Source organism: Neodiprion fabricii, chromosome 5 (genome assembly GCF_021155785.1).
Source record: "Neodiprion fabricii isolate iyNeoFabr1 chromosome 5, iyNeoFabr1.1, whole genome shotgun sequence".
Lineage (NCBI taxonomy): Eukaryota > Metazoa > Arthropoda > Insecta > Hymenoptera > Diprionidae > Neodiprion > Neodiprion fabricii.
Genome location: NC_060243.1, coordinates 25233520 through 25257243, shown reverse-complemented (window position 1 = coordinate 25257243; position 23724 = coordinate 25233520). Strand labels below are relative to the sequence as shown.

The 23724-nt window shown below is 36.4% G+C and overlaps 4 protein-coding genes across 4 annotated transcripts in view; all 4 read left to right on the top strand.

Annotated features, from left to right (window-relative positions):
- LOC124182022 (zinc finger protein 62 homolog) overlaps positions 1-11642 on the top strand; it is a 31664-nt gene extending 20022 nt beyond the window's left edge. Inside the window, exons 5-7 of the mRNA XM_046568797.1 lie at positions 4367-4654; positions 6361-7623; positions 9571-11642. Coding sequence (XP_046424753.1) covers positions 4367-4654; positions 6361-7623; positions 9571-11296 — 3277 coding nt within the window. The 3' untranslated portion in view covers positions 11297-11642. The remainder of the gene's footprint in view (positions 1-4366; positions 4655-6360; positions 7624-9570) is intronic.
- A 768-nt stretch (positions 11643-12410) lies between these two features.
- LOC124182021 (zinc finger protein 235-like) lies at positions 12411-14351 on the top strand. The gene has a single exon (XM_046568796.1). It carries the CDS (start codon positions 12411-12413, stop codon positions 13524-13526), a length of 1116 nt encoding a protein of 371 aa, XP_046424752.1. The 3' UTR covers positions 13527-14351.
- A 102-nt stretch (positions 14352-14453) lies between these two features.
- LOC124182020 (zinc finger protein 25-like) lies at positions 14454-15461 on the top strand. Its single transcript, XM_046568795.1, has one exon. It carries the CDS (start codon positions 14454-14456, stop codon positions 15459-15461), a length of 1008 nt encoding a protein of 335 aa, XP_046424751.1.
- Positions 15462-15902: 441 nt separating this feature from the next.
- On the top strand, positions 15903-22978 carry LOC124182018 (zinc finger protein 845-like). The gene is made up of 6 exons (XM_046568794.1): positions 15903-16698; positions 17627-18030; positions 18319-18693; positions 19716-20013; positions 20227-20549; positions 21395-22978. The coding sequence occupies exons 3-6, from the start codon at positions 18596-18598 to the stop codon at positions 22674-22676; spliced, it is 2001 nt and encodes a 666-aa protein (XP_046424750.1). The 5' UTR covers positions 15903-16698; positions 17627-18030; positions 18319-18595; the 3' UTR covers positions 22677-22978.
- The last annotated feature ends 746 nt before the right edge of the window (positions 22979-23724 follow it).

Below are 23724 nucleotides of genomic sequence, written 5' to 3'. Positions count from 1 at the left end.
TTGTCTTCAGAGTAGTTAGGAATTTGTGGTTAGCAAAATTACAGTAATGGATTTTTATGTGCAGGGTATCTAAAATTTTCTGCCCACGAACAACATAAAGCATTAAACTCTTCCCTTTTTTTTTTACGGAAAGTGGTCTGGGTAAACTTTTCTCCAACGTATTTGAGTACTTGGAATCAACTTATCCGTCTCTGAGGATAAATTTCCTGAAACCCCGTTTTATTTTGTATATTTAAAGTGATGAATCGCTTACCTTGTATCTTCTCAACAAACATAATAATACTTAATTAGACAAAGGTGATTCAAGGATTGAATATGAGTGTATGTATATCTACTGCCCAATTTGAACAAGCAATCGATGGGATACTGTGGATATAATAAATAAACAAATAAATGTACAATTTATATGAAAACTTCCAATTGTTATCTATAAAATGTTGGTGTGTTTTTTAAAAAAATTAAATAGTAGAAAACCGAAAATATTGTATAGTTTTATTCGGTCAAGTTTTTCAAAAATCTAGCTTGTTCGTATGTTTTTGATTATACTTTTAAAATTCCAGGTTTCATTTTTTCGCGGGATTTGGAAGAAATGGAAATGGCGATTCATTCCTTCGAGCTGCAAGGCGAGTACGATCTTCGGGACCTTTTAGATGTGCGATCTGCAACTGTGGATTTAAATCAGGTCCGTCGTTGAAGCAACACGTGTCCAAGGTGCATGGTGCTGCCTTACCACAGAAATTTAAATGCCATCATTGTACCTTTGAGACGGACTGGAGAGGAAACCTGCGTAATCATATGCGCCTTCATGCTAACTATATTCCTAGTGGTAAAAACAAGAAACCATGTGGATTGTGCGATCAGTCTTTTTCAAACACCAAAAATTTACTCAATCACAGAAACGCACACAAACCAACATACTTTTCTCAAGATTCATCTGAACCTCCAATGTATGAATGTGATTTTTGTGGGCTGAAACTTGAAAAAAAAGGACACTTCTCACGGCACAGAAGGTTACATGTCAACCGAGTTCGTATGGCATGTCAAGTTTGTCACAAATGGTTCCGGTATAGAGACAAGCTGGATCTCCATGTTAAAGCGATGCACCTTAAAGACCGTCCATTCTCCTGCTTGATTTGTGAAAAATCTTACAAGACCAAATCGATATTGCACAAACACACCAAGATACATGGCCAACGAGTAGTTTGCTATATATGCGGTTGTGTGGAGGAATCTAAACTTTCTCTGAAACAACATCTCAGTAGGCACGACAAGGAGTACAACATGTTTTGCATGACTTGTAACAAGGGGTTTTATGCAATACAGGCATTGAATAACCACATGAGGCAGGAACATGATGGAGACAAACCATTCAAGTGTCACATTTGTGGAGAGACATTCTTAAGTCGGACTTATCTGAAATTACATAAAAAGTCGCACGAACAACCTGTGAAATATAAATGCTCGTTGTGCAACTTTGAAAGTACATGGAAAAAGTCTTTGAGAACGCATACGAAAATTCATTCCGGTGAGAACCTGATGACATGTGAGGTGTGCGGAAAGTGTCTCTCAACCAAAGCCTCCTTTGAAACTCACATGAGAATTCACACGGGGGAAAAACCACACGTTTGTGAAGTTTGTGGAAAAGCATTCAGTGCGAGGAAGTATTTACACATACACAATCGCACCCACACTGGAGAGAAACCTTACGCATGTGAAAAATGCCCAAAACGTTTTACTCAGAAGGGCTCCATGAAGTTACACATGAAGTCCCAACACGTTTCCACTTAATTCTTCAAAGCTGCGATCTTGTACCGTAGTTCTTACGTGATTCACGAGATTCACTAATGCCAACACGTAAGCCCCATCCGTTCTGTTCGTAATTAATGATTGTTTTACAATTGTTCACCCCAACAACATCAGCAAGGACATCGATGACCCTGTTGTTTGTGAAATATCATTTTTCAATCAGATGAAATCCGGGCAGACAACGATCACTGTTGTAGTCTGGTATTGGTGACTGTACCCCTTTGCAGTTTTTTTTTTTTTTTTTTTTTTTATTTTTTGTTCCCATTTACAAGAAATATGGTCACTTGAATTTATATCACTTTTTCTCAAATCATTCCATTGAGCTACATTGTTATTGATATTACTGCATTGTTATTATTTCTGTTTTTGTACGCATGTACATAATGTATGTATGCGTGCTGTTGATTATTTAACTTGGTTAGTTGATTAATTCATTGTACGTTCATTTTCAGGTCAAGAAAATACAAAGAGAATAGCCCCAAGGAGTATGCAGCTACACAACTAGTGCAGTGTGAAATAATTGATGGATCAAAGGCTCCTACTGATCCTTCAATACTTAAGAAAGAATCCTGCAGCTTGGATAAAACCATAGACAATGAAAGTGATAATTTTAGTTCTGAAAAACATGTACCTGAAAATGTTTCGTGCCCCGAGTTTGATGTGAGAAATAGTGGAAGATTTTTGGTATTCGTGGATTCAATTCCAGATGAATATGATGGTCCTGAGCCGGTGATCAAAATTCATGATGTCGATCCACTGAAGGCCAAAAAACGTCCTCGTAAAAGAACTGCACCAGTTCGCGAGTGGAAATGTAACAAGTGCGACAGAACATGCACTACCAAAGAATTGTTACGGAAACATCGAGTGGTCCATAGTGAGGAATATAAATATAGCTGCGATTTATGTGACAAAAAATTTAAAAGATCAAATGAATTAAAAGTTCACCGTAACACTCATTCCAATGAGAAACACTTTACTTGTAACATTTGCCAAACCGCGTTTAAAATGAAAGCTCAGTTGACAATCCATAAAAAACGTCATACTGCAGAGTACGAATTTACTTGTGAACATTGTCTCAAGGGTTTCTATACGAAGGGTGATTATAAGTATCATAAGTTTGCTAAGCATGGTGAAAGTACACACGTTTGCTCAACATGTAATAAACCTTTTCGTTCTAAAAATGCCCTGAAAAAACACTTAAAGGTGCACGAGCCGGATTATATTCCCGAAAAACCCAACCAGTGTGAAATATGTGGCAAGATGTATGCAACACAAAAATCCCTCAAAATTCATGTGGGCAAGCACACTGGAGAGAAAAGTTACTCGTGTGATACGTGCGGTAAGAAGGTTCGTAGTCGGGCATCACTTCGGGATCATTTGCGATTACACACAGGTCAAAAGCCAGTAATTTGCTGCTACTGCAATAAAGGGTTCACGAAGAGGTCAACAATGACTGTTCACATGAGAACCCACACCGGGGAACGACCGTATAAATGTGACATATGCCAAAAGACATTCACACAAAGGACAAGTTTAGTCATTCATCAACGATACCACTCTGGGGCACGACCCTACCAATGCGCAACCTGTTCGAAAGGATTCGTTTCAGGGGCACAACTAAAACTACATCAAAATTCTTGTTGTTGAACATCAATCTTAGCAATAACCTTGTGTTAATCATGCACAGCTGATTGACCTTGTACCTGACATATTTGAGGGTGTGCGTCACCTGCAGGTCAAGTCAGATTCCGAGAACAAGGGTGATCCTAGCAAAATAGAATAAACAAATATATGGGACATGCTTGAAGTGTCATCGGTATTTGTCAACCTGTCACGTACTAAATACTTATTAGTTTTCAAATCAAAAATTATTTAGTGTTTTTCAAACCTTGCAAAATAGCATTAATAATACCAGCGTGTAAACTTGGATAGTTTTTCTGGTACAGAAAACTTTGATTAGGTTGTGGAAACAGAGTGATTTGTGTTATTTATATCTGGGTCTAAAGTGATACTTGAGCATGGAATGCCTCATTGGCTCGTTTGATCACAGCATTTATATAAATTATATATATATTATAAACTATATACATATATTACATATAATATATATATAAAACAAATGTTGTGGTACGATGTAGTTGAAATATTTTTATACTTTTATATAACACCCATCCCCTTTAATGATAGTTGTCTTATTGTGATACCTTAGGAATAAATAATAATAAATAGTTTTCAAGGCAAATTGTGATGATTTAAATTTGCTGCGACAACTCTCGATATACACGATTATTATGCTTGAAAGCATATTAATACGTACTTATCGTTTGCAATGCAGCCTGCTCATACACTAGTTCTATATTCCATGGCTGTAAACCTCATTACATATTATTCAGTTTTTTTTTTCCAATTTTTTTCTTGACTTGAAATATATTTTAATTCCACAGAACAAAAGTATCAATAACAATTGAATGAATTTTCATGAACTTTTGACTCCACACGGGTACTATAATTTTTACACAAGTAAATGCGATGTCTGACTTTATCTTACATTTATTTCCAGATTAACCCTGAAAATAGCCAAGTTTGAGACCGCAGACACTACAGAGACGTTGGAAAATCAGTACACCAAGATCACAGAGTCCAGCGATGCCGGTATCGATGTGAAATCTGAGGGAAAAATTTTCGTACGAACTGACGTACTGCAGGGTAACAATAATTACCAAAGTGCAAGTGATGAAACGTATATCACTGATGATCTGGCCTTGACCTACGAAGAATTTCCAAATTCCATGCAGGCCTCACGACATGGCACAGGTGCAACATTAGAAACTATAGAAATGAACCGCAAGTACGAATTATCAACTGAATGTTCAGACGATATTTGCCATTTGACGAAATCTTACCAGTGCGAGATTTGTAAGAAAACTTTTAGGTCCAAGAATTTATTTGAGGGACATTTAGTGGCTCACAGTGATGCCAGACCATACAAATGTGACATATGCTGCAAATCCTTCAAGAGAACGAACACCCTTGCAGTTCATAGGAGGATTCACACTCATGAACGTAATTTCGTATGCGATGTATGTGGTCGATCTTTCGTTCAAGCATCTCAGCTGGCAACGCATCATAGGAGGCACTTTGAAAAATACACAAAGTTCTGTAAAATATGCAACAAAGGCTTTTTTACTAACGCTGAGCTTCACGGGCACATGAATGTTAAACATGAAGCTAATGAACATGTGTGTCAGAGTTGCGGAAAGGCCTTTCCTAACAATCATACTCTAGCACGTCACACCAAGATCCACGAGCCAAATTTTAAGCCTATAAAACACCAGTGTGAATTTTGTGGCAAAACATTCGCCTACAAGAATTCCCTTGTGCTTCACGTGAAATCCCATACTGGTGATAATAAATTTGACTGCCACTTGTGCGGTAAATCAGTTTCTTCTAAAGGTTCGCTTCAAGATCATTTGCGTCTTCATGGAGGAGAGAAGTCGCTGATATGCGATGTATGCGGCAAAGCTTTTCACAAACGAACAACCCTGGTTGTTCATAAGAGAACGCACACTGGAGAAAAACCTTACAACTGCGATACCTGTGGAAAATCTTTCACGCAGCATTCCACCCTTGTTATTCACAAACGATACCACACTGGACATAGACCTTATCAGTGTAATTTTTGCACAAGGTCATTTGTGTCGAGGGCTCTATTGAATGCCCATAATAAAGTTCATCTTGTAAGCATAACGATAGTGCGACCCACTTAGCAATAAATATTCGTACGATGTCAATAATTATTTAAATATTGTTTGGCAGCTTGATGAGAGAATAAACATTTGAGTGCAAAACATCACTTATTGCAAATGTTTGATTTTATGCGATATTGCATATCTTATTGATTTCTCTACAGAGTATCAATCCACACAAGCAATGAACTTGCCACGTTTTGTATAGATACACCTTTAATATTGTAATGAAAAAAGCATTTGTTGTAGTGTGTAAATAGGCGATGAGGAGTACTGAAATTCTCGTTGTTCTGATTCTGTATGATGAATAAAGTACTGTGAAAATGTAAAATGTATTATTAAAATTAAAATGCTGCGTTCTACATATCGTGGATGCAGAAAGCTAACTCTACAAAGTAATTTTAGGTATTTTTAGTGAAATCAGTTCCCTCGCGACTAGCATGTGACAGTTACAGCTTGAACAAATCTGAAATATAAGAAAATTAAGTAATAATTAACATTAAATTAGTTGGAAAGCTTGTAAAACTTATGTGTGTGACTATCATTATACTCATGCAGTAACGAGGGAATTTGTAGAAAAAAAATATTGAAGGATTGGTAGAATTGTTTCATTTATATGTTTAGAAAATTATCAACTGGCTGCATATTTATTATCATAGCTGTTATAAGTTTAAGTACACATGTATATATGTCACTGTCTGATATAATCTACGTATGTACGTACATATGTCTGATTTACTGGACTATGAACGAGTGTGAAAAATGTCATGTGTTCATTCTTACTGACGATATTAAATTCTAATTTCAGATTTACGTCTCTTCCATTGTCCGAGGACTATTATCGAATGCTAATGCTATCAAAGCTTGATCTCGTCAAGAGTGAACCGGAAAAAGGTGCCCAGAAAGGTGAAAACTTGGATGAGACTACGGAAAAATTAAATGGCCCGATCAAGGAAGAAATTCGAGATGCCAACGATGACGAGGATGACATGCCATTGGCGTATCACTGCAAAACTTGTGATGTATTTTTCAAAACTAAAACTCTACTTAATAATCACGAAATTGAACACAAGGGTAAAAGAAAGAACACGTGCAACCAATGTGGAAGAGTGTTTCGAACTTACGTGAATCTACGTAAGCACATGAAAAAACATGCTGGCAGTAAGCGGAACAATGTCGGTCGACCAATGAAGGTGAAAAAGGAAAAGAATAACGTGGAATTTTTGTGTAAAACTTGCAACAAGGTATTCGGTCATAAGAGTAACTATCAGAAACACTTACTGCGGCACACTGTTGGCGATCTCACTTGTAACCACTGCCCGAAAAAGTTTCGATTATTTCGAGACTTGACGAGACACGAAAAAACCCACTTTTACCCAAGTTATATGTGCAAAGAGTGTGACTACGAAACAACTGTTCTAGCTGCTTTGAGCATTCACATGCTCAGGCACACCGATAAGGCGGACCTTCCATTCAAATGTAATGAATGTGACAAAAGGTTTCGAAAGGCAATCGAACTTCAGGAACATTATAACATTCATTCCGGGGACAAGCCGTTTACCTGTGCCACCTGTGGTAGTGCGTTTTACCTCAGGAGACAACTTTCCGCCCATTGCAGACGAATGCATCCTGAGATGAAGGCCAACAAGGTAACCAGCACTGCGTGTGACATTTGTGGGCGTGTATTGGCGACAAAACGATCGCTCTTTCGGCACAAGGAGAGTCACAATCCTACCAAGTTGTATCTATGCGATTATTGTGGCAAAAGTCTTAGCAGTGCGGAACATTTGAAAAAACATCGGCGTATACATACAGGAGAGAAACCTTATGTATGCGATATTTGTGGCAAAGGATTCACAGACTCGGAAAATTTGCGCATGCATCGACGCATTCACACTGGGGAAAAGCCGTACAAGTGCGATCAATGTCCCAAAGCCTTCTCCCAGAGATCAACCCTTACTATCCACCGTCGTGGTCACACCGGTGAACGACCCTATGTATGTCAAATATGTCATCGTGGTTTTTCGTGCCAGGGCAATCTTACAGCCCATCAAAAATCTACCTGCGTTTGAGTTACATGATAATATAATATACATCACAATCTTATGAAATTAAATCATATTATATTATAGGTATACTTACTCGTTAATCTTGATTTCAAATATTGATTAACATACAGTATTGATTTATACACATAGCTATCAGTTATTTCCATTCTACTAAATACCTATAATTGATCATTCTTGGTTATTGATATTTGTGCATTGCTATTAAACGCATTATGTATAAGCAGAAGTTTTAATAATAAATAGATTTTGTATATCTCACGATTTTAATGACGTCAACTTGAAAGAAGTACGACAAGGGATTACATAGCTCTTTGTACTATTTACATTAGAGTAGCTTGTAGATTTTAAGATACATTCAATATTTGATTGACTAAAAAGATGTATAATTATGTCTTTCATAATTGGCGTGTTAATGCACAACTAAGAATTTCAATATTGAATTCAGTTGTTGATTAGAAAAATTTGGATTTCAATAACGGTCCCGTTGGCAAACCATGTCACAAAAGTCCGTGTTAGAAATTTGAATAGTAATCTCACATAGAAAGACTTGAAAAAATAATAATAATAAGTACTTGCCATGAGACATTGCAATATACAAAACTAACTATGTTTCCAATATTGCATTATATGTTGTGTATCAGGGTAAATTCAAACATGCAAGGTGCGATAATATTGAATAATGTTTGAACTTAATGCTGCATGAATTTAATTCTTGTGTTATCTAGGTTGATGCCAAAATAATATAAGCATGAGTTACTTTGAAAGCGTATACTTTCAAGAGAATCTAAACATTGTTCCCTGATCTTGCCATAGTTATAAAAATGATGGAAAGTTTCATCGAACACAATGAATTAACACATTGCTTGTACCTAAATTTTGAACCGTTGCTGCTAGGAGATTTGTCATGCTGAAATCGCAAACATCATCTTGCTGATTTTTAATTGCACTTGAGAATCCGTACTAAATTTTATATTAATATTGATGTTAAAATAGAATTAAATAAATGTGTTCTAAATTTGCAAATGTTCCAGACAACTTGGGCACTGAACAACTCTGATTGCTGAAAATCGAGAAGATAAAATCTCTGCTATCACGTAATATTAAAAGATTTTTAACAAAATAGAATGCCCACACATATTGTCTGGAGATTACAGACAAAATAAAGTTTTTCAAGGCGGCTTCTGCAGATTCAAACACCCGCATCAGACAAATTTAGACGAAAATGTTGAACTCAAATGTCTTTCCATTTCAACAGGGCTAGACACAGATGATTTTCACGTAAATTACAGGTGCTCTAAACTGCAGTTCAAGACTTTACTGATCGTATAATATCATCGAACCTGCGAGCATTACGTGAATTTGAGTGACTGGGTGTTTATAATGTGGCAAGATATTCCCAAGGCCAACATTTTTGTGAATTCATATGGTGCGACCTCAAAATATTAAAGTGATGTAAATATTTTCAAAACACTAAGATACAATTTAGAATAGCCCCACAGGTATGAATATTGTCTGAAAATGTCTTCAGTCGAAAATTTAGTATGATATAAGACTTACAGATGCATCTGGCAGTTTTTATTGATTCCTTTACTATGACCCAATATCTCTGATATATTATTGAGGCAGATGTACAAAAGGATAAATCAAATGTATTGAATAATTTTTTCCAGAAAGGTTCGATTGCTTTTACTATGTGTGGCGTGTCAGCGTTCTGATATTCAGTAGCTGAAGTTGAAATAGAAAATAGTTCGGTTTACACTATAAATTTATGAATGGCATTAAGTTATGTCAAGTGTATATATGCTTAATAAAATCGTACTACATCACTCGGTAGCATTTCCTTGGCGGGGCTTTACTTTGTATAACTGAAAATAGCATATAATAATTGTAGTATTGGTATTTGGTACTATTTTGTCTATAATTTAGTAACCTTGTATTTAATGTTCTAGGGTCAACTCTTGGCGTGTTAAATTCCGGCGGAAACTTCCAGAGCAAGAATATCCACTGAAATTTGGAGTTAACTTTAAAACTGCTTGTGCGCTACGAATTGCAAATGGATTGAGCAAAACTTTGGGCAAAAAAGTGATAATCAGTAAATCACTTTTGTCACGGTTACAGACTAGACACCCTAATACAGGTAATACTCAATTGGCCAAAGAAGACAGTCAAAGTAATAACACCTTCGAACATAAATCTCACACAGATAAAGAACACAACAGTCCCGAAATTGGAAAGGCAAGTTCGAGTGAATATGCCCGTGTCTCGTCGCAGAAAGTTAATACAGATGGAAGTCATTTGGCCAAAGAAAATGATGCAGGTAAAAACATCACACAACAGAAACTCAATACAGATAGCGAATCTTCTGCACCAGAATCCATCGAGGCTAGACCAAATAAACGTTCTTGTACCCCACCACAAGAATCTAATTCAGATGACGATTGCTTCGCCAAAAAAGATTGTAAAGGTAAGAAGCCCGGGGAACAGAAACTCGATACAGAAACCAAAACTTCTGGCTCGCTATGTTTGACGGCTAGTCTAAGAAAACACTCTCGTACTACGCCACAAAAGTCTAATCTAGGTGGCCGTCGACTGACTAAAGAAGAAAGTAAGTGTCAGAAAGCTTCGAACCAGAAACTTGATGTGGATTCCAAATCTGCTGATTCTCCATTCATCGCGGGTTCCAAAAGTTTACTTTTGCGTGCATTACAAAAGACATCCAATGCTGAGGACAAAGACTTGGACAACGAAGATAGTGAATGGGAGAATTTTATCTCACAACACAGATTTAAGCCAGCTGGTACGCTGCCTGATCCAAACTCTATTATGGACAGTCAGAGTGAACTTAAATGTATAATATGTGACAGAGAGTTCCGGTGCAAAATGGAACTTTCTAGGCACATCAAAAGCCACAATACTCGAAGACCTTTTAAATGTGCGCACTGTCCAAAAACCTTCAGAACTGCGTACGATCAGCGTAAGCATGCCGGTTGTCATGACGAAAATCTTTCATACACTTGTGATATATGCAAGGTTAAATTTAAGTCAAAACAAGCATTGAAGCATCATCGTATCAGGAAACATGACGACACCGAATATCAATTCACATGCGATAAGTGCAGTAAACAGTTCAAAATAAAGAGCGATCTTTCAACTCATTTGAAATCTCTCCATACTGAGGCACCTTCACTGGTGTGCGAAATTTGTGGTAAATCATGCAAGAATGGAACGGCGATGAGCTCTCACAGACGAAAACATCGGACAGACTTTAAAAAATTTGAATGTAACATTTGCAAACGTATATACAAATCTGAACATAATCTAAGCAACCATTTGCTGGTGCACGAAAAAGGAATCACATGCAACGAATGCGGCATGGAATTCAACTGCACGAAGAGGCTAAACTATCACATGTTCAACAAACACAGACAATCGGCACCTTGTATATGCTCCATATGTCATAAACCATTCAAGAGTAACGGCAGCTTACGCACGCATATCCTTACTCACACGGGAGAGAGACCGTACAAGTGTGATTTATGTGGAGAAGCCTTTACCCAAAGATCCAGCATGATGCGACACAGGCGTAGTCATCCTGGAAGGTTTTCGCCTCCCCCACCTATTCACATCACCGCAATAGTTAAGGATATTGAAGAGAAGGAGATCTCAAAAAATTAGGATACAATCACAGAACAACTAATCACATTGATACCATGATACGCGCAGCTACACATTGAGGACTGTCTACAATCAAATTTGGTCAGATTATGTGAACATGTATTAAAAATAAGGTAGAAGATTTTTAAGAGCTTTCACATGTTTTGAGGAAAATCAACTGCTATATGTGACATTTATATTACAAAATATTTATGGTTGTACAACCATGAAAAGATATGAATAATATATTCACTGTTGTTTCAATTTGCGAAATGTGAAAATAATATATGCCGCGTGGCAGTAAGGGGCACTTGGATATAATTTTGTGACACAGTTGATATTTTTAGAATAAACTTCTTTAATGGAATATGTCCACAAGTGTTGCTTCATTGATGGGAAAATACTTATCAAATACTTATCATTCTAACATTGTTTACATTCATTCCATGCTTCCAATTTTACTTTCAAATTTATCGTCACCAATAGAATAAAATCCTCTGGAACATTATAAAATAATATTGCGGACAGGATAAAGGTGATTGAGTCTGCAAAATTTGACTTCACCGTCCGTTCTGATTGTTCTATAGTTCTAGTAAAACATGGGAGACTCCAAGGGTGGACAAACATCGAAAGTAGTATTGGACCTCAATGCACTTGACTCATCATGCACAGAGGATTACTATGGCTAGTCTTTATGGAAAACCAAATCTTCTGGAGCAAAATCAGAAGTCTTATACAATATCACATATTAATTCTTAATGCCAAGCACTTTGTCCATCTAGCGTTTAATGGTATTTGCCATAGGAACTGAAGAAGGTCAGAATGTCATGTTAACTATTATCAGTAAATTAGAGGTCATCTGAAACCGTTCGATTTTCCATCAATTAGTATATGATTTTAAAGTAAATAAGAACCTAAAAAATTGGTAATTAAGAAAATTTGTAGTAAAACTAACGCAACTAACATGAAACCTGTTACCAGCTATATATATTATTTCATATCTATTACCATTATTTCACTTAGAGTTTTGTGTAGATAATGTGAATGAAGAAATTGTTTTCCATCAGAACTAGGACTGATTGTCTTGTTTTGTTTCAGAAACACGAATGACCCCCTTCAAATGCAATCATATGTTATGGTTCAGCAAGGAGAAAATTCAATGTGGGCCCCAGCGCCTAGGGTTGAAATGCACAGTAATGCAAAAAAAATTGCTGCAGATAGTAAACTGACAATTTCAAAATACCCAAACAGCACAGCAGAGAGCAACAAATCAACATACGAAAAGACCAATGGCACTGCAAAAATAGCAAAGACCATGGTGGAAAAAGGGATACCAACTGAAGTTTCGATCACTCCTACTTGCGAAACCTGTTGCAAAACATTCGCTAGTAAACGTAAGCTCACTGTGCATATTAAATATGTACATTCATCATTGCGTCCCTTTGTCTGCGAAATTTGTTCCTTGGCATTCAAAATGAAAAACGCACTTAAGAAGCATATGCAAATAATACACGAGGGATCCTACAAATTAATCCCATGCCAAGTCTGTGGATACAAAGCCAAAGATAAGTCGCGTCTCAAAGATCATTACGTAAGACGCCACACATCAATCTATGCGACTTCCTGTTATATTTGTGGTATGCAGTTGAAATTCAAGAGAGACCTGACTACTCACATTAATCAGATTCACTGTGGTCCTGTGGTGTGCGAAAAGTGTGGTGACGTTCTTCCAAATTACAGATCGCTATGCAATCATAAAAAAACACATCATGTAGGTAACTCCAGGAGAAATCGAAATTTTAAATGTGGAATTTGCTCCAAGGGTTTTGCCTCCCAGAAATCAGTTGATGCTCATAGGCTCAAACAGCATAACAATGGCGAGAGCTGTTACTGTGATCATTGCAGTAAATCATTTACAGGAAAATATTCACTGACCCATCATATTCACAATGTACACAGGGAAGACAGACCGTATTTGTGCCCTGTATGCAGTAAGACATTTAAAATGCACAGTCTGCTACAGCTTCACCTTTTTACACATACCAATGTGAAGCCTTACCGGTGTGATATTTGTGGCTCGACATATACTCAACGCGGCTCCATGATGCTGCACAGGCGCAAGCATCCTGGTGAACTGCCTCCCGTCCCGCCGATAAAGCTTGATTTTCTATTAAAAAGTATCCAACCTAAGATTAAGGAACTCGCAAAGATTCAGGGCAGCATGAATGATAGCAGCAGCATTGGCCACTAGATTCATTAAACTTGGAGAAGTTACACAGCTGAGCAAATGATGACATTTTTCTGCTTGCCAACGAACAAGCTATACCGTCTTGCAAAAAAGCATTACTTAAGGAAAAACTGAAACCTATTCTATGGATTCTTGTATAATGGAACAAGCAGGTCAATTATCCGTAGGAATTTTTTACTGCCAGAGAACCCCAGCAATGGGTAGGTATTAAATGCTGATAAGACTGACCATCTCAACATTACCAAGAGTCATTTCATATAAAATGACGCAGAGAGGTCGCTACTTTTCAGCTTTATTATATATTTCAAGTGATATACTCGTGTAACGCACTATTCTTACTTAAAAATATGTACATTATAATTTCTTCAAAGATAATTGTAAAAATGTTGTATGTTTATGGGATTTTTTCATTTCCAAATAAATCTTCCGTGGCTAATAGTACTTTTTCATTACATGTTGTGTGGTATTATTCTTAAGTAATGTGTTACCATATCATTTACTAGTGAATATTAAGGAATTCACGCTATCTTTGATTTTCATATCTGATACCCTGAAATTTGAAATGTGAGGTTGATTTTAGACGGAGATAAACCTTGCATATAGTGTTTATTGATTGTCACTGTACAAGAGATTAATAATAATAGTTTTCTGGTTAAACAGAATCTGCTGATCAGTTGAGCACAAAGAAAGAATTATTGTAGTACGTAGTATCGATTACAAATATTCACCGAATATCATAGATATTTGATGTATGAACGTCATGCATGGTTTGCTATTAGTGATTATTATGTTTGTTGTGTTTGTCCAGTGTAATTGACAAGTTTATAATTTTTTAGGTACAATCCACTTGACCCTCTCGGCCCATCTTTTTTGACAGTGCGGCTAGGTGAAGACTATTTTCTAATTCCAAAGTCTCTAAGCGTGTTTATGATGAAAGAGCCAAATCCGGGAGATGACGCAGGGTCGAATGGTGATATTAAAAACGAAGAGACACATGTCAAAATGGACGAAGACGACTTAGATGATACACCTCTGGTTTGCAGGAAAAAACCCAACGAAGAGAAGGTCCAACAGAAACGGTTGAAATTGAAAAAATCCTTCAGCTGTGAAATTTGTTACACATCATTCGACAGTAAAAGTAAATTAACCAGCCATATGTTTAAGCATAGTAATTCTCGGCCACACAAATGCACTGTATGCTTCAAAGGATTTAAGACCAGCGCTTACCTAGCCCGCCATATGGAGATACATGACGAGTCATCTAAGTTGCACTCCTGTAATTTGTGCGAATTTAAGGCTCGCACAAAACCCTATCTGAAGATTCATTATATCAGAAAGCATACGGAGGATTATAACTTTAACTGTGAACAGTGTGGAAAGATGTTCAAAGTACAGTCCGACTACACGACACACATGAAGGACCATGATACTGAATCTTGTTGTGTATGTGACATATGCGGAACATCTTATCCTAGCAAAAGTTCATTATACTTTCATAAGCATTACAAGCACAAGACTAGAGTCAAAGAGTTTGAGTGTACGACATGTCGAAAGCGTTTTAAGACTCAGAAGAATTTGGAAAACCACTCAGAACTCCATAAAATGAAATACGTATGTGAGCAGTGTGGAATGGAATTTAAATTTAAATACGGCTTGACAAAACATCTCAGAACTCATTCCGGAGAAAAGTCGTATTTGTGTGCCATTTGCGGTAAAACGTTTGGCTGTTTGAGCTCGCAAAAGATTCATCTCCTCACTCACGTTGGAGAACGACCTTATGTATGTGACTTGTGTGGTCAGAGTTTTACGCAACGGTCCCCAATGATGCTGCACCGAAAAAAGCATCCTGGATCACATCCACCTCCTCCACCTATTAAAATAACGAACTTGTTGCACGGAGTCCAAGATAAGATCATTGTCAACAAGAGTACCAAATAATATTATGTCCAAGCCGCATAACACAGGTGTGCTTGATGAAATTTCAACTAATCAGTTGACAGACACTTTTTTTCGACTCTGAATGCTGATGATATTTAATCATTTAAATATACCATATGTAACTTCGTTCTAGTTATCAATTAATGAGTAAGATATGCTATTTCATCTTGAAATAGCATTAAGGTGATTTCAAAATTTCAAAGTTTTATCTCCAGTTTTTACCCTTTCAAAGGTGACTTAATTTTTTTATACTATTCTAAACCAGACCAGACCAGGTACGGATTATAACTGGGTTTTATGGAAATATTGACACGATTATAATTTTTAGGTTGAACCGACTCCGGACACTTGATCTGTCTTTTCTGAGACTGCATCTCACTTCAAAATCCTGGGTACGACACAACAGAAACAATAACTGGGAAAGATGAAGATGATGCCATGCCAATGTTACCAGGATTTCAAGCCACCCTCATAACAAAGTTCAGCGTCGAGGCTAAGTGTTGTTATCATGATTGATACAGATGAACCGTAGAGTCAATATCAATCGTGACGTGTGTAGCCCTACGTGTAGGCATTGAAATAATGGATTTAGGTTATGACGGTCTATGTGATCGCCAATATTGAACTCGAATACCCCTGAGACGGACAGATTGTGATGTTCCAGAACATTTGAAGTAAATAAAGAAGTGGAAAAAACTGGACGAAACGTCAGATGAGGGTGAACACAAAAGAGTGAAAATCGAAGTGAGGATAGAGGCAAAAATGAGCAAGATGGTGAAATTATTTTAGAATATAGAAAACAAATTACAAATTTGCAGCTAATACATAATTATACGCAGAATTTAACAATCTGCTGTAAGTTCGAATTGCATGATTTACAACAAAAAACCACGAGATCTCAAAATCACCAGATGGCAACATGGGCCTGCACAAAATAAAATATGGACAGCATGGTGTAGTGTTTAAAAATTTACTGAAACATGACAAGATTTATTTTAGAATAAATTGCTGTTGCAATTTTGCAAAACTAAATTTGTTTTATTTGCAGAAAATATTATTATTCTGTAGCATGTGTCACCTTATTGGAGACTGTATCAAATAGTAGAAAAAGAATTTCATGACGACTTTTCCGATTTGTTACTCCACGAGAAATAACCGACCACTAATTTTTCTCTGTCTTTGACAAAGATAGCCAATATACGTTTAAATGTTCAGGATAAAATAATTTTAAACAGCGGTAAAATAAGCAATTATTGAATAGCCATAAGTTTCCATACACCCTCAAAATAGCAAATCAGTGTATAAACAAATAAAGACCAGGTCTATCTAACTTGTTAATACATCGTCGATAATATCCAAATAAGAAAAATGAATTTTCTTTGAATTTTTGATTGCATTTTTCGAGACCGCTATATTTTGAATAAAGCCTTTTAAAGCAGACTCCGCAAGTAATCGTTACCTAGCTCTCAATATACTTGGCATAAGGTGGGAGGGTTTCTATTCTTGATAAATTAAGTATTCACACAGTACAGTTACCCTCTTCATTTGTGTAAAAGAGTGTTAAAAGTTTATTGATTTTCTCAGAATAGTAATTTCACTGATGCCTAGTTCTAGGGTGCTACTCATTTTTTTTTGCTCTCTTGAAAGCAAAGAAACTAATTGTAAGCCAGAAGAGATATTGATGCTATAACTGCAATATATCCAATTGTTCAATGGCTGAAGACAACTTTTTGAGTATGAGAAGTCAAATGCCAAAAGATTCTTCCATGTGTGTTATATTCCACAAGGTTTAAAACATGTATATTAGTTGCCTTTGCCATATGACTCTCTCCGTTTCCAAACCTTATACATTCTTATAGTTTTCTAAGTTTTAGAGTCAAATAATATCTGTCCTCATTTTTTCATCGACATATTATTGTATTCCATCAGTCAAAGAGCTTATACTGTTGTGTGATAAAAAAGTTTTGACAACTTTATCTCGAATGAAAACGTGTAATGTATTAAAATATATTTGTTCGTATGCATATTCTTACGTACACCCGTCTAGAAAAATTATACAACGGATTTAATAAAGCTATTTTCTATTAGCAGTATCGTTTAAATTACTATTCAGTGATTATGTTTCATTGACATGCACTAATTCTGATATTCCGATTAATTTTCAGACCCAAGCTGCAACACAGTCATGATGAAAGTATGGTGTGAAAGGCGCTGTATGATACGCTTTTGACAATATATGTTCGGTTACCAGAAAGAAAGAGAAAATCGATCGATATGAAAAGAAGAGGCCCAAAAGCGAATGTCAAACGTATTGTAGAAACGAAGTGATGAAACACAAGAAGAAATAAAAAGTCACTTGCGATATCTGCAAAATCACTTTCAATGTAAAAGGACCAGGATATAAACACATGCTTCAAGCACAGCAATTTGAGTGCGTTTCAGCGTGACATTTGTTTGAGTAAAGTTCAAACATAAAAATAACACGGAACTAATTAAAGTCCATGGAGAAGCTCCAATATGCGGATGCCAAAGTTGCTATTTCGCAACTCTTCACTTCTCCTATTTGTAGGTATGAGAAACTTCCTTGATGAAACTTCCACTACTATTACATTCTCAACTATTATTTCTATAAGAATCTACTAGTTAGTTTCAACTTAACATAATCAGTAACTGGGTATAGATTAGTACACCGTGATAACAGGATCAGTAGATGTAAGTTGATAAATGAGGGAAACATATGTATTTAAGGTTTTTCTGTGATGTACACAATATAGAGTACAGCTTTATCAATAAAATATTGCTTAAGTATGATGAATCTTTGCATACGTATCAGTATAATAAATAAGTTATTTTTCAGGTGCTCTTCATAAGAAAATATACAAGTTATTTTCATTATGTTTGCGAAAATTGGGACCTAAAGTTCAGAATAATAGCTGATAATGAAAAAAACAATGCATCTAATAACACACAATGATGATCCTTATGTTTGCGACATATGTAGCTTCATACTGCTGAACTTGATGACTCTCTATCTGCATAAAAATTACAAGGACTAGGTGAAAGATGGAAAGTTTTAGTGTTCGATATGGCAAACAAAAAAACTACAGAGGCGAAAGAATTTACATAGTCATGTAATGCAGCACAGCCTCAAGTATATGTGTGAAGAATGCGGGCTAGACTTGACTCGTAAAACGATTTTGAGAAAGCACATGAAAACACATGAAAACACATGAAAACACAATCAAGAAAGAAACCATACCTCTGTCACATATGTGGAAAAGGCTTTACAAATGGTACAGGCAGGAAGGGTCATGTCCTAAACCATTGTGGGTTGCGACGCTACATGTGTACTGTTTGTGGATTAAACTTTACCCAACGTCCTGCTCTCTCAGTAAACGGCAAGAAAAAACATCGCCATGTAATGTATGCTTCTCCATCTGTGTCCGTAAGCAATATCATAGAAAACATCACCTGTTCCAGTAAAGAAATGAATAGTAGTCAATAATCCAGAGAAGATTGTCAAAGAGCCATTCTCGATTAGCACTTAGTAGGAACAGACTTTTACTGTCAAATTTGATATTATTAAAACTGAATTTTTAGTCAAATCACAGACAGGGCTTTGCTTGATTAATGGTGAGATTGACAAAGTTGGTACTGTCTGATATTATTTGCATAGACCTCACATGAAAACTTAATTCAGATCAAATATTTATTATCATCATATATTTGTTGAATACCATGTTGTTATGCTAATTGTATATAATTTAAGGAGGACAAATCATGTTTTGTACATATCTAAGAAACTCTTTTTCATTGTCGAGTAAATTACGTTTCGTTATATATTTTTTAAATTAGATTTCTCACTATCGCATGCGGACATGTATGTTGATTCACAAGAAAAAATTTACACTTTGTACTCGAAATTTTCCCAGTCCTCGACTCTTCAAACATAAATAAATATTGATTATTAATAAAGTGATATCGTGCGTAAGTATTCGTCTTATCATTAAAACCTTGCACAAGTCGTGGACAATTCGTAAAAATGTTCTTATTATTTAGCTATAAGTTGAATTTAACTTAATTCTAATCTCATTATTTGCAGCTCCTGTGATGTCACAGGATTGTTTGTATAGAAGTAAAGGAGAATTTCATGTGTCACTGACTACTATATACTTTTGTCGACTGTAAAATATTACCCTCGGGTTGTGATATTTGTAAACCTCAATTTAAAATGACTGTTATGTTTATTTCCAGGTCTGACAGTTCCACAAAATCTGACTGCAGTTATGTGAACAAGACACATCGTGCACGCGCGGAAATGAAAAGTCCAAGGACAATCCTTGCTAATATGCAGAACAGTATGAGATTGAAATTGGGTGGACAATCGGGAGGAGTACTGGAAATGAGTCGACCATCACAAATTTCTTTTCATAAGGATGAAGAAGTCAGCGGTGAAAAATGTTCATCAGAAACTTTATTGGCAATAAAAGAAGAGGTGGTGATTGACGATGACACAGCCAACGTCACGAATGAAAGCAATAATAAAAATCAGGTGGGGAATCGCAAACAAGGATTAAAGTACAGCTGCGACCTCTGCAATGTTTCATACAAGTTTAAGAGAACGTATAGTAAACATATGAGGAAACACAGCGAGTTACGACCTTTTAAGTGTAAAGTGTGCGGAAAAAAATTCAAATACAAATCCGGTTTGAAAAAGCACGTAAGAGATCAACACGACGATACCGCACCTCTATATTCTTGTAAGATATGCGAATTCTCAACTAAACACTATCCTTACTTGCAAGTACACTTTACACGAAAACATACCGACGATTACAAATACAAATGTAGCTCTTGCAAGAAACAATTTAAAGTGGAAACTGACTATAAGGTTCATATGGCAGATCATGAGACTGGATTGTTTGTATGTGATTTTTGCGGGTTGACATACTCGAACAAGAGTTCTCTCTATTATCACAGAAACTACAAGCACACAAACAAACTGAAGTCATTCGAGTGCAAAGTTTGTAACAAGAAGCTTCAAAGCGAAAAGAATCTAAAAATTCATCTTAAGCAACACGAGGAAACGTTTGTCTGTGAGGAATGCGGAATGAAGTTTGCTCGAAAGCATGGCCTTACAAAACATCGTCGCGTACACACCAAGGAAAAGTTACACGGCTGTCCTGTCTGTGGCAAAGCCTTCGCTTGTACGGCCACACAGAGAGTACATTTTTTAACGCATGCTGGCCTGCGACCCTATGTATGCAATGTTTGTGGTTCAAAGTTCACGCAGAGATCTTCATTGATGCTCCACTGGAAGAGAAAACACCCTGACGCTATTGACCCTCCCCCGCCGGTCATCCTGAACAACATATTGAAGACAATAAAGCTAAATGCCGAATAGAATCTAAGATATATCAAATATTTGTGCATATTATACATACAGGATCAATCGTAGAGAGAGTAACTTATTAATCAGATAACCGAAGTGAAAAGTTTCCAATAATTTACTCGAACAGTTGGGTATACAAGATTTTCAAAGAGCTACATGTTTTTCCTCAATTCTTCATCTTTTCAATACTTTGTAGATATTTTCTTGATATTTATAATCTGTCTATTGAACATGTTATATTTTGAATGAACTGCATAGGGAATACTATGCAAGAATACCTGTATCATACAATAATGTATCCTTGAGAATATATCACTGATCTTATTACAATTGAGAAATAAAATATAATTCAATTGAAGCAATTTTATTCCTTGGCAAATGTGCATACTGGAAAAACGCAATTATTTCATTAATATACATTTCTACATACACATGGATGTAACAGTAGCTGCTTTAACTTGTATCACGTATTGCTGTATTTGTTAGGATTATTAGTTGTGGAACTTTCCAATTTTATTGATGTTTGTTGTTCATGTTCTAGGAAATCGCATAACCATATTAGGAAGGCAGTCAAAGAACGTCTGGCAAGCGAAGAAACAAACGGTGAATATCAGCAACAATTACTTAAGAACAGCCAGTCAAATTGTGAATACACGCTAACGGATTGTCATCGCATCATGCCAAGTAAAAACACGTTGGAATCAAGTGGAATTTTACAAAAAGTTCCCATGAGAAGAGGGACAAAAATGAGAAGAACCTTTAAGCGAAGAAGACTCGCCTCGATTAAAGATTCCAATGAGATTGAAGGTCCAACATTGAGATCCTGCAATGTTTTCACAGAAGAGGATGCTGCGGGACTTCTGTCTCGAGTGAAAGATGAAACAAATGTGACTAATTCAAAGTTGTCTATCAAGAATAGTAACAAATCATATTCTGAAGATATAAAGCCAAGAGGCGTGCTTTACAAAAAATTAACAGACGGTAATTATACTTGTGATATATGCCACTCGACATTTGAACAAAAAAGCAAAATCATGCGACACATAACAAGTAAACATAGCTTTCACAGGCCGTTTAAATGCTCAATTTGCTCGAAGGCTTTCAAGTACAAGTGTGACTTGAAGGCGCATAAGTTGATCCATGAAACAATTGACTCTAGCATGTTACACAGGTGCGATAAGTGCGATTATGGTACAAAGACAAAGAATAACCTGAAGTCGCACTACATCAGAAAACACACCGATGATTACAAATTCTCATGTGAACACTGTGGGAAAAGATTCAAAATGGAGTGGGATCTGAAGTTTCACGTCGGTACACATGGCAGCTCGCAGCATATGTGTGACATATGTGGACGATTTTATACAAGTAGCTACTCTCTGTACAAACACAGGAAAGTTGCTCATCTTAATGACTATAAGTATCAATGCAACGTTTGTAACAAGAGACTTTTGACTCAGGAGAATCTCGACAATCACATGCTGCAGCACAGTCAGACCTACACTTGCAAGGAATGCGCAAAAGTATTTGCCTCGAAACGGTACCTTTCTACTCATATGACGACTCACACTGGCGTTAAGCCTTATCCCTGCCACGTGTGCGAGAAAAACTTTCGTACCTCGCACATGAGGAATACGCATTTACTTACGCACTCAGCTGAACGCCCCCACATATGTGATCTTTGCGGTCAGGCATTCAAGAGAAGATATTACATGATTGAACACCGTCGGAAGCATCCCGACGCTCACCTTTCTTCTCCACCTGTACCACTGGGTAGTATCAGAGGAAATCTCGGAAATATTGCACCCGAATCCTCGGCTTAGTAGATGGCGACACACGTGTACATTTCTCCAATCGCAATAAGACTGCAGGAATAATTTTATCGTTCATTTCTTGTTATACAGACATATGATATGTAATGTACTGTATAATAAATATAACTGGGCTGATATACGTAATGTAAGTCTCTTTGTTTCCGTTCGGATTACAGTGAATGAGGTTTGTAGCTTTGAAAAATACTTTGCATTGAACGTCATTCGGATTAAATGGAGATGGTGGGTTTTATCGGTCCAAATCACAGACCGATATGTACTTCATTGCTGTATCTATGTATGTTTCAGAAAGTTTCTCACCCGACAGATATTTATTCTCCTTGCCCTTTTCTAAAAGCCCCATATTAGCTTAATGATATGACCCGTTGATTGTAAATAAATTATATTCATGAAATGTTTCATATGCTTGTTACCAGATTACGAGATATTCATGTACTTAAATTTACTTATTTACATTATGCACAAACTTTACAGCTCGTATATTTCTGTATAATTATGTACATCAAAACCTTTTAATAAATATACAGAGCAGTCATAGCTTCTGAAATTTACCATTTCACAATATTTTAACTGCAATTAATATCTAATTTATTTCTTTTTTTTTAGGTCCAGGGAACGTGCTGGTCTCAGAATAATAAAAACTGATTCTGATGGACGGTTTATTTTGGGAAAAGATTCAGTACCGATAGAACTGCGCCAAAGATCAAATGCAGAAGGCAAAACATCCTATTCTCTTGTACCTGTCATCGGAAACACTGCAAGGATCAGCGGGAATTCTAAATTTGAATTAATGACTGATACGAATGAGGTCACAGTTGATGCTAATCTAACAGAAACCGTACCTAAGCCGACCTCCGAGGAATCCAAATATGTCCAACAGTCGTTGGCTCACCTGTGTCAAATTACAATGGAATCTTATGCTTGCAAAAAATGTGGGATAAAATTTCCAGTAGAACACATGCTAAAGAGGCATAAGATTTCTCACAAAAGACGTGTAACACATCTCAAGGTATTATCAAATGTAATTCAGACCACGCAT